At 38.2% G+C, this 12,708-nt stretch overlaps 1 protein-coding gene across 1 annotated transcript in view; it reads left to right on the forward strand.

Moving 5' to 3' along the window:
• The window catches only part of MAP2 (microtubule associated protein 2), a gene marked incomplete at its 3' end in the record, with an annotated part of 244,046 nt that extends 233,845 nt beyond the window's left edge, over nucleotides 1-10,201 (forward strand). Inside the window, exons 14-17 of the mRNA XM_080932786.1 lie at nucleotides 3,644-3,736; nucleotides 5,590-5,671; nucleotides 9,387-9,499; nucleotides 9,986-10,201. Of these exons, the coding sequence (XP_080788912.1) occupies nucleotides 3,644-3,736; nucleotides 5,590-5,671; nucleotides 9,387-9,499; nucleotides 9,986-10,201 (504 nt within the window). The remainder of the gene's footprint in view (nucleotides 1-3,643; nucleotides 3,737-5,589; nucleotides 5,672-9,386; nucleotides 9,500-9,985) is intronic.
• Nucleotides 10,202-12,708: the final 2,507 nt, after the last annotated feature.

Here is a 12,708-nt window from a genome sequence, read left to right on the forward strand (position 1 = left end):
GAGTTAATAGTAGTGGTCCTAAACCCAAACGTGTTTCATGAGAATATAAACTTTTCGCTGTGCACATCACTGAGGGGCATCAGCAGCGTGGCTGACTTCCCATCTTCAGGATTCCAATATAGTCTTGCTATTGTTTTAATCTGGAGGCTTTTACACAACCAGACCAACTGTTTTGGTCCACTGGAGTGATGGAATTGGGGATCCATTGGAGAGAGGTGGAAACTTCTGTAATCAAAGGCAAGATTCATTGTAAGCTGGGCTAAGAAATAATCAGCAGCAGAGGAGATGCTCATTGCTCTGAGAGGCTATTTGGAAGTCACCATCCACCTCCTTTTCATACGGATTCTAGTAAACAAACTCAGATGGGAGAAGACAGCTACGGTTTTGCAACGAGCCCCATATCTCCAGGTGTTTGAAGACTGTACACAGTCCTGACTTTGACACACACCAACATTACCTCTATCTCAACAAGAAAACTGACATTCAGTTCTTTAGGTAAAAAACCCTGATGTATAGCAGGATAAATAAATAAAATCTCCTTGAAGAACAAATTGAAGTTGATCCTAGGATGGACACCACTGACGTGTACTATCTTCCTAACACCTGACCATCAGGACTTTACCTTCACACATTCTACAGGTTCCAAAATTTCCAAGTAACTACTCACAAGAATAACCCCATTTTTTAATGGGAGGAATGTTAGTACCTCTAAAGGAACAGCTTATCATTTGTATTAGACATGGTGGCAAGTTGTTGTGCTTAAATCACCGTGCTAAAATCCCACTAGCGTATCCAAAAGAATAACTAGGTGATTCTCAAGCAAGGTAGAGGAACAGATAGAATTAGTACGATTTCTCAAACTTCTGATTAAATTTACAATGTCTCGTAGTTATATGACCTTTATCTGAATAAAAAGTCAACTGTAGTAAATCTCCAATGTCTGAGTAAAATCCAAGAGAATAAAATCACCTTCAAACATTTACATTTAGTCATCAAGCAACATGGATGGCTGTGTACACACACTCGCACAGTCACATACATACATATACACACACATATGTACACACATACACACACTCTATATATATGTAGTCACCTTTTTCCTCATTTTAAATAAAACTGTTCTGAAGCCATCACAATACATAGGTTTGTAAAGAAAATGCAACTATTCATGCCAAACACCTGCTTTATATAAATTGGATAGTCATTGAGGAGATATACCATTTCAAAAGACCAGGTAACTTTTTCACTGGCAAGTGTGTGTGACTCTGGGCAGAAAAATAACAGAAATAGGCTCTTTAAATTATAGGATTTTTAGATCCTAGAACATTCAAAATGATATTGACAAAGCTATCCTTTTGGTTTATTTTGGAAATCATAAAATCATCAAATAATTAAATGCTAGCATCCAAAAGATCTATGTAGCCAAACTTGTATTTCCGGTCTTATGGTAAGTATATAGGAATCAATGTTTCACTTCTAATGATAGCAGTGAGACTCTAATGCTTAGATTAAAATTTACGAAATAAATTTAACATTACCTTTTATCCCCACAGACTAGCTAAAATAGCTCGTGTAAATTCTTTTTCATTTCCAGGATTATTTAAAATGCTATTACTAGGAGCAAGTCAATAGAATTTTCCTTCTGAAAACATTTTATGTTTGAGGTTTTAGATGCAGTGGCTCCTGTAGTTTTTTTGGGGGGGAGTTATTTATTTATTTATACTCCAGATTTTATTCCCCTTCCAGTCCACCCTCCTACTGTTCCACATCTCATACCTCCTCACCCCACTCCCATGCCCTGTCTCCACAGGGATGTCTCCACCTTATTCATCCCACCAGACCTCCAAACTCCCTGGAGCCTCCAGTCTCTTGAGGATTAAGTGCATCTTCTCTGACTGAACCAAGACCTCTGCTGTATATGTATTGGGGGGCCTCATATCAGCTGGTGTATGCTGGTTGGTGATCCAACATCTGAGAGATCTTGGGAATCCAGATTAATTGAGACAGCTGGTCCTTCTACAGGGTCACCCTCCTCTTCAGCTTCCTCCAGCTTTTCCCTAACTCAGCCACAGGGCTCAGCAGCTTCTGTTCATTGGTTGGGTATAAATATCTGCATCTGACTCTTTTAATGGCTTGTTTGGCCTTGGTCTCTACAATTCTAAGAGCGACTTCTTCCACAACATATGTAAAACTCTTAGAATGTGGTTCACTTAATTTAATGGTGGCTGTAAATCCTGTGCTGAGCCTACAGTTTTTATATTGAAAGTTTTGTTATGCCCTAGAGAACAACCTAGCCATCACATCTTTCGAATTTAAATGTTGACAAGACTTCCTTGCCTTGGGCTCCTGACGAGAGCTGCCAAGGATATTTCTCTGCAAGGAACAAGCTATCTTGTCCATGTCAGAGAGGCACTGTGATTCAAACCTTGCCCAGCTAAAAATAGGATTCTATGGCCCTTTTAAAAAATAGGAGGTTCTTTTCTGCAAACACTTAAAGGCTTGTTAATGCTCTCAAGAAGACTGTACATTTAAACTGAAGTTATTTAGATTTTGGATAGAAGATAAACCATACCTTAAAGATTTAGAAATGTGATTTTTTTTTAATCTATGGGGGAGAAGTATCCAATAGAAACAAACAAACAAGGGCAGCAATGACCATCACAAACCTAAAGCCTTCTTTCTGTGTTTATATTGTTTGTCCTTCCAAGCTTGCCAATTCAAGAGACATATGCAAGACATTATAAGAGTTATGACTGTTTCGGTATGTTACAGCACATTAATGTCTTTCCGGGTCCTTATTTGCTGTGGTTCTTAGGAAGGATGCTTGAATACCTGAACAAAGAAAATAAAGCAGTCTTGAGGCCACAGTAAAGACGAGATGATGTTGGGATGACCCAGCATATGTCAGTTCTGGTTCTCTCCCCTTGGCAGCTGGAAAGAATGCTTCCCCATGGACACTAATGGCTAATGGTAGCTCAGGAGCTGTTGCAAGAAGGTGGCCTTCAGAAGCTACAGACAAACTGGAAGCACATGTGGGGTTCTATGTTGATCTTCCTAGGGAACCAGGAATTCTTTCCTGAATGAGAACCCTGACTTGGAACTGTCAGGCAGACCAAGCATCTGCCTCTCCTATGCAGTGTGCACTAACAGAGGGGTCAGGAGGCGGTTAGTAAGAGATGGGTGACACTGTGGAACTGGGAGGAGCGCTGGCATACCCTCTGAGACCCTGGGCTAACCTACACTGTGCTGCACCACTGAGTAAGCCAGAGCCCACAGGTTGTCAGCCTCCCCATCACAGATAGTCCAAATATTAGTTTTTGTTTTTGTTTTTGTTTTTCATTCTTCTTGATTTTAGTTATATAGAGAGAGCTAGGTTACCTAAAACTATGGAGCACTTGGCCTTTGAGAGTTCAGGGAAATATGGACTCATACTTCTTCAGGACATAGCTACAGTTGAGTTGTTGTGTAGACTCTTTTACATGACCATGAATGGAAGGGAGTTGAAAGTCTCTATAGTTCACACACACACACACACACACACACACACACACACACACACAAACACACACACATACACACCCCATTCTACTTCTCTCTACCCAGTATCTGGAAAAAAATTGTTACCTCCGATTCCTTTTAGGTTAGGATTTTAAACAAGAAGATCGATTTTAGCAAAGTTCAGTCAAGATGTGGTTCCAAGGATAACATCAAACATTCTGCCGGGGGCGGAAATGTAAGTAGAGGCTTCCCCGAGGAAGCTGCCTTGATTGTGTGGAGCCTCCTGCACAGCCAGCAGCCTCTTTCCTTCCTTGTGCTTCTCATAACACACTACTGTCTTAACATGTGCCATCTAGCGTAGTGGCTTGCTTTCCTGGTGATGGGTGTCCCATCCTTGTCCATCAGATTGGTTGAGAAGGGAAAGCCTGCTAGATCTGCCATGACCAACCCTCTTCGCCTGCTAACTGTCCCCTGGCCTTTTCAGTCACCAGAGAACTTCTTTCTCTATCCCTCTGAAGAAGCGAGCCAGGCTCACGTGTTTCTAAACTCCATTTAAATTACTCTTGAGGCAAAAGCTGATGTACTTGAAAGCTGCTCAGGGTATGTAATGGCAAGCCTCCATGGTTCATTATTCATGAGAGCTAGGATATCTTTTCAAATAATACAAAATTGGGGAAGCAGGGCTCATCTATAATTCAAAGTGAAAAGACGGTGGTTGCAGCCAACATTCTGTCCTGATGGGATTTTCCCGGTCTCTTCCATCTAGTGTAAATAATATCCTAGGAAAGGAAATGAATACTGGATTCATGCTTCTTACATGTGGGGTGAGGCAGAGTTGAAGCAGTCAGCTAAACTCAGAGAAACCGTGGCTCCTCGTAAACTAAGGATAATTCCAACTGGTGAATCACACTCTGTGTTTCTGCCATCTAAACATTAAGCTCTGATCATCTGTGACCTACATAATATACAAGGTGTCAGACCCTAAATCTTCAGGAGTCTAAGAATCCTGTTTTCTCACTCTTCAGCTGGGCAGAAATTGATTTAAGCCCCAAAAAGAGAATATCAGTCCCTTCTATAAAGAGCAATTACCCAATAAGCAATGTAGATTGAGAAAAGTAGATTCTGCTGTGGAAATCCCACAATAGTATTTACTGGACTCCTTCGTGGATGCTGGTCTATGCCTCAGCTCAATATCCACACTGAGTTGGTTACTCTCCCGAGTATACATGTATGTAACATCATGTGCTCTTCTGTAGAAGAAGCTCTGGTCCAGTCTGTTCCCTTGAGAGTAACAGAAGATGTGCCGTGATGCCCTCGCATGGCAAATGCCTCTAGCTCCGATTCAGTAGTAGGACTAAGTTCAGATAACTCAAGCTCTTATACTAAGGTAAAATGGGAGCTTCAGCAAAACGGTGGCTTTTAACTTTCCTTAAGAGAAGAATCATTTGTTCTGTTGTGCATATCCCTGAGGAATTCGTACATTCTTAAATTCTCACATTCTTCTGATATTGATGGCCAGTGGGCCACCACAATGGGCAGTAGAAAACTCTGCTACAGATACTGACAGGAGAAATATTTTAATGAAACATAAAAGCAAGAAAAATAATGTAATTTTCTAACTCAGCATGCAAGAAAACTATTCCACTTAGCCAAAATAAGAGAACGGTTTATGAAAGCTCACTTAGAATTTTCTTCTGTCTTCATGCTGGACTTGTTACTGTGAGTAGTGTTTTATATGTCACTTTATAAATAATAACCCACCCTCCTCTTGCTTCTTTGCTATGAAAAAATTAATATGGTGGAGCTTTTGTTTTCAAAAGGTGCTTGCCTTATTAATATAACTGTTCCCATGCTCTTACAATGTAATCAATTTTCTACTAATAAATCTTCTATTCCAGGCATTTTACCTATTATTTCTAGTTTGAAATATATGGAATAGATGTGTGTGTGTGTGTGTGTGTGTGTGTGTGTTTCTGAATGCAGTACTACATGTTACAAATGTGGGCACATGTCCAGATTTGTGTATAATCTTGGGGATGGAGCTTTCATGTCTAAGACATCTTAAGCTCATTCTCTGTCATTCCGCAGGTACAAATTGTTACTAAGAAGATAGACCTAAGCCATGTGACATCCAAATGTGGCTCTCTAAAGAACATCCGTCACAGGCCAGGTAAAAAATGGCATATTTGTGATCATTTAGAAACATTAATTGGATTGAAGAAGTAGACAGTTCCTTATACCTTTGTGAAAATTTTGACTGAAAAATAGTGTTTCAAGCTCTTGATACCCATGCATTTAGTGACAGAAATTTAAGTTTAAACTGTCAAAGCATCTTACTCTGGGATTAGTGGACTTAATTACCTGGAAGAGACCATGTGTATGGAACAGGCACAGACATTGGAGCTCTTTCAAAACATGTAGATTGCAATATTCACCACGTCTTACAGATAAGAACGGTGACCAAAGCATTTCTACGTGTTTTTCCTAAAACTGTGTTTTCTTCATTATGTAAAGCAAAATTGAGTATCAGAGCTGAGGAAAGTCCTTTATCTGAGTCATTTCTCTAATTCTTTCTCAAGTCAATATGCACTGGAAATTCTCAGCAGAATGCAATATGCCCCCAACTCACTTGGCATTAGAACCTCTTGTCTTTTAGGGTATCTCACAGCATAGAACTTTGAAGTAGAAATTAAATTTCCACTTGCCATAGCTAGCTCCTTCTTTCAAGAGTATGAATATGACATGAATCATTGTCACTCTGAGTATGACAAATAGTTTATTTGTGCTAAATTCCACCTCCAGACATACATAATAATGGATAACTGTCAGATGTTCTTGAGAAAATTTTGACACTATAAAATTTATAGCATACCACTGGGTTACAGAATGGTAATATAATTAATTGCCTTTATCTTTAAATAATTTAGCCATGTGTTTGGTATCTTAACATATAAACCAAATGTAGATTAGTTAGATTAATCACTATCTCAAGTACTGTCAAAATGAGATATAACAATAATTAAGGTGAGACTTTAGGAGAGAAAATTATTAGGACTCTTTGGATTGGCTACAATGATATCAGAACAAATATCAGTGTGAACAACTACATTAGAAGTACTTAAAAATAAGTCTACCCGGTGCCAAATGATATGACAAATCAAAATAATTGAGTCTTTGTATATGGAATCTGCATTACTGGGTACAGAACCGCCCCAATGGATCTGTGTTCCCTGTTCAGGAGTATCAGGGGCATGTCCTTTTGTTCAGATCTTCAAAGTCCCCAGTCCATAGCTGGGCTGCCACTGCACAATTGACTTGTACTGTTCTGTTTGTAACATAGCTGAGGTATTTTGCCATATTGCCATTTTTCTTGCAGAATGCAAAAGAAAATACTGGTTTCTTTGATTCTGGACAGATGGGATTAGTCAAATTCACCTGGAGTTTGGATGCTCAGAAACCATCATAGAGATAAGAAAATATTCTGTGTATGAATTGCTGTACATAAAAGACTATTGTCACAGACTCCCACTTATTTCTAAATCTGGTTCCCCTATTATAACTAAATAGGATGACTACATTTGTAAAGGACATGTCAGCATGGTGATCCTTGACAATAGCGATCTTTTCTCAAGGTTGCTGTGGGAATGTGCAGCATCTACCATGAAAGCAAAGAAAACAGTTCAGCACCAAAGGGCACAAATCAAATTGCCTACACGTTACTTTATTGCCTGATGGAGATTATAGTTTCTCATAATTATTGCTCATTATGGCTGCCAAAGTATTTTACATGCAGAGGCAAATGTCTCTAAATTCAAATGTTACATAAGACTGTCTAGGGGGAAAGCAACAGAACCAGCCCATGCAAGCTTTCTTTACTGGCTGTACTTGGTGTCTGTATCATCTTATTTTTCTTTCCTTTTAAGAAAAAACTTCAATAACATTTTAATCAAGCTATGTTGACACAGCACCCATTAAAAAAAAAATACCTTAAGAGAGTAAGTTCTACCAAAGTCTACCAAAAGTGCAAAAATGAATAATTAATATTCCTAGTTCAAAGTCCCAACATTCTCCACCTCCTAACTAAGACAATTGCATTTATATGGATCACTGTGAATGAAGCGAATCTCATCACAGCCAACAAGTAAAAGCCACAGACTGGGAAAAACATAGGAAAAACAACCCTCCATGAAACAGTACATATTTAGAAATATCTCCCATACATGTGAATTACTTTGTAGTCTATCCAACCTAAACTTCAGGAGGAAAAGAAATGAAAGTTTCTGAAGATGTATTTCAGTACCTCCCAATTTCAAGAAGTCTCTGGCCAAACAGATGGGTATTAACATAAATGTCTGGAGTTAGCACAGTAAAGATAGATGTCACAAGACATGAGATTATATCTTTGTGGGACTTCTTTCTTTATGTTTATCTGTCAGAGAGGATGCTATGATCAGGAACGCTTCCCCAGTGCCAGCCTCCTCCATTGCACTTGGAATGTGCTGACCCTTGTGATTTTCGCAAGTGTGGGAACATTGAATAATGTGTGATAATTACCCTGAAAATTTACAGGGCATTACATAAGCATCAAGAATTCCAAACTGAAAAAGCGTTTTCCACGTTTGTTTTTAGAGATCCTTTTAAGCATTTTTTAAAGCAAAATCCCATGAAAATATAAGATTAAAAGATCAATATGCAGTTCTCCCAGATGAATGCATGTGATTGAAATCAAGCATCCTCTGAAAGTAAAATACATCTCTTACTGCACCTATATTTACGGGATCCTAGTCCACCTTTCTAAGTCCAAGATATCAGCAAACACTTAGCCATGGTTACAAACAGACTGAGAGACACTGGATAACTACTAGTTAGTACTACAACTAGTACTTTGGGATGTAGAGGAAATTCGTGTTTGAAAGTCTGAAAGGTACACAGGGATGGAGTAAAGAGCTCTCTTAAAGGGTTGTGTTGCATCAGCGCCAACAGCAGACTATCACACTTGAGATTGTTTGCATTATAGGAAATGGCATGATCTAAATCCTGTCTCAATGTTATCTGAACAGTGGTAGAGTGAGGTTAGCAAGTCATAGCCTAGCATTCCATCTTAAAGGAGAGACTGTGCAACTAGTTATAATGCATTCAGCTTATTTCATCGGCACAGTCGGTGATGTTGAAAATTTACAAATGAAAGAAGTATTCTTGCCCATTATGTATGGAGGATTGATTCCAGGATTCCTTGTAGGTGCTCAGATCCTTAGGTCTCTTACATAAAGTGTTGTATATTTCTCCCTTCAATAGAGTTTAAATCACTTCATTGTTGTTTCTGACAATTTCTAACAGAGTGGTCAGATCTGGAAAAGCCATCAATTAAGATTCTCTCAGATGACTCTGGGTTTATCAAGTTGGCAGCTCAAGCTATCTAGGACTTGGCACCATCACAACTTAAAAGTTTGTTTTTTTTTTTTTTTTAGATAAGTGACTTGCTCCCATATAAAGAACAGTTTCATGTCCATTTAATGTCTTCTAGTAAAAATAATAAAAGATTAAATGCCCAAAGGTTAAGAAAGGATGCAATGTATTTGCATTACTGTGTTACTTCTAGAGGTTGTGTTATAGCAAGGAAAGCTCTCTGGTTTATAGGACAGGTATGGATTTGAAAGTAGTGCATAATACATGAAGTAATGTGTATAACAGTATAGGAAAGGTGCCATTGTCTTGGATCATACTGCAAAATGAAGTAGACTGAACATTCCTAACATGTCTAGTTAGGGCAGAAGAATACACCTTCTCTGGCACTTTATACAGCTTATCCTTGTGTGAGAGTAGTTTTTATAAATATATGATTCCATTTCAGCAAGGCATTAAAAAAAGGCTTTCTCCTCCTGAAGGTGGTGGCCGTGTGAAAATTGAGAGTGTAAAGCTGGATTTCAAGGAAAAGGCCCAAGCTAAAGTTGGCTCACTTGACAATGCTCACCATGTACCTGGAGGTGGTAATGTAAAGGTGAGATAAGATCACATGAACCAGTCATGTGTTTGTGCAAGCATATTTCTTATAAGATATTTTTAATTATTTTTATTTTTAAGGTTATAATATACATAATATAATACATTATTTCATCATTCCCTCCTCCCCTTTCCTCTCTCTGAAACCTTCTTTCTCTTTCAAATTCATGACAATGTTTTTAATTAATTGTTGTTTCACAGACACACACGCACACACACACACACACACACACACACACACGTGTACAGATATGTTTCTAAATAGGAGAACCTACAACTACTACTTTAGTAGCCCAGCAGAATCCCTAACTACATTCTCAAATAGCTTGATCAAAATGGCTCACTGGCTAAAGTACTTCTCAAACCGGAAGGAGGGATGCTAAGCTGAATAGACATCATGTTCTATGGGATAGAGCTGATGGGAAAGAGCTGGTGACTGGTGAAGATGCTTGGGCTAATGAGGTCTAATGTTCCTCTTAAACAGATTGACAGCCAGAAGTTGAACTTCCGAGAGCACGCAAAGGCCCGCGTAGACCATGGGGCTGAGATCATCACACAGTCCCCAAGCAGGTCAAGCGTGGCATCGCCCCGACGACTCAGCAATGTCTCCTCTTCGGGGAGCATCAACCTGCTCGAATCCCCTCAGCTTGCGACTTTGGCTGAGGATGTCACTGCAGCGCTTGCTAAGCAGGGCTTGTGAATACTTCTCATTAGCACTGGAGTAACATTTAGGCATGAGCTCTTGGCAGGAGTGGGCTCTGAGCAGGTGTCATATTCATTCTTTACAAACCATAGATAAATAATCTCATCCCCAAACTGTAGTAATTGTTACAATTTTATATTTAAAAAATGAATAGTATATGCAGAAAATGATCTGAATTCCATCCGCAACAAGAACACATGGCTTTACATGGATACAATTGGACAATTATTTTCGCTCTGCTCTGTGTTGCATGGAGTATTATTATTTTTAAAATTGCATTTTTACCTTTCATGTGCCTGAAGGCTATCCAATACATTCTGAAAGGCCTTGTTAACAATCCAAGCTGCTCATCTCCCCATTCTCTTTATGGTTGAGAAGATTAAAAATGATCCATTGTTACTTACTACAGGTTTGGTGAGACCGAGGAGTCTGAGTGCAGGAAGGAAAGAGCATGTAAGAAACACATTTTTTTAAAAGTGTTATTTTATATAAAAGGGAAGAAAGATGCAACTAAGTTATTGATGTTCGGGACCTGGATGATTATATCAGAGTATGCCATTCCAATAAATTATTTAACTAAAAGCCAGATTAAAGCATTTGAGAGCAGGTTGAAGAAGGGGTATCAAAGTGCATCTCATAGGATTGAAGCACTTAAGTCAGGATGGGCTTGTGTCTGATTAGAATGTCAGTTGGTTGGCTAGATTTGTGTCCACACAATCAGTTTCACACACCCCCATTCCATCTGTTTGATACAGTATTATAGATATAAATATATATATATATATTTCTCTGTGGCCATGTGTGATACTTCCTCATATACTTGAATATGATACTTCTTTATTCACAGTATCTGTGTCTCCTGCACCCTTTGGTGTTGCAATTTTAGGTATGTGAAAGTAGATGTTAGCAGGGTTCTCTATTTAAAAACACATTTTAAAAAGACAAAGAGTTTTAGCATGAAGTTGCTTTCTGTAACAACTCAAAGCTATAACCCTGTTATAGTGCCAGAATCAAGTCTTTCTGTGATGCTAGAACATTTTCTTTTTCTTTGCTTCCACCAACATGGAGTTTGTGGAGTGGGTCCAGTTATGCACAAAGGGGTTTACAGATTGTTGGTTCAAGGATTATGAGTTTATCTCATGTTTAATCACTGAATAGTTTGGGTTTTATCCTTCTAATCATTCACGAAACCAACCCCTTACTATTCATTTTCATTTCTTCTCTTCCTTTTTCCATTTGCTAAAGTTGAAAGTAGGAAAAATCATTTTGGATATCTTGTTCTCCAAATAGTCTCTGTTCATTAAATTCTGTGATAGAAGATATTTGGCTTCCTTCTCCCAAAGACCTCTTGATCAAAAAATGAGAAATACAACATATTAAGAAGCTATATATGTGAAACCTTTGAGACACAGATATCTAAATCCATCTCTCCAGGATTCCACATGAACATGGAGCATGGTATTACTTATTCATAAGTAAATACTAAATGTTCTTGTTTTATATACAATCTAGAACACAATTCAACTAATTTCATTTACCAATCATACTTAATGAATAAGCAGTAATCAATGGCCCAGAATAAGACAGAGCATTATCAAACTGAGTAGACATTTTCTTTTAATGTTTAACTTGTTCTTTTTCTTGCTCAGGATTGGTAGACTGAATCTGAAGACTTAAATGCAAAAGGTTGACTAGGTGTTTTATGTCTCTGAAACAAACCAAGTCCTGTATATAAAAGAGACGGTGAACATGAACAAGACTGAGAGGTGTATGAGTGTCTAAGACAGAAGGAAAGAAGGTGCAGGAGCAGAGAGGAAACAGGCAGCAGCAGTTTAGTGACCCACTGAGTATTATGGTCAATGTGGCAGCTACATGGAAAACTTAGCATCAAACCGAGACACTCTTCAAAGCAAGTCGGTACACACACACACACACACACACACACACACACACACACTACACATGTCTTTGTAAATTGGGTGTGTTTTATATAACTTTAAAACTTCCAAATAATAGTAGTTTTAAAGTTAAATAAAAATAGACAACCCCTTCCTTACCTTCTCTTGAAATGCACAAGAAATGGAAGAAGGAATGACTGTGTGTGGAGAAGTACAGTCCTGCATGCTTTGATAGACAGGGATTAAAAATTATCTAGGAAAAAAAGTTAACAGATGATCCATGTGGTGTAAACTATGTAGAAAATAATTTCAACCCAGTTTATTATAAAAATTAAGGCTAGGCAAACGTTTTTTAAGTGTTAAAATTCAGTTTCTTACGGTGAGTGTTCAAAATAAAATTATGTAAGCCCCAATGTTAATAGATCTAGCACTAAAATAATCGTTTTTTTCTAATGTTAATACAATGATAATAGATACAAGTCCTTGTTATATGTGAAAATATGATTCTATATAAAGTTAGCACAAGAAGGACCTGAATTTTTGTACCAGACAGAGACAGAGAAATGCACAGGCTAAAAAATAATAATATTTCCTTATGGGAATGTG

Source organism: Micromys minutus (genome assembly GCF_963924665.1).
Source record: "Micromys minutus genome assembly, chromosome: 19".
NCBI classification, from domain to species: domain Eukaryota; kingdom Metazoa; phylum Chordata; class Mammalia; order Rodentia; family Muridae; genus Micromys; species Micromys minutus.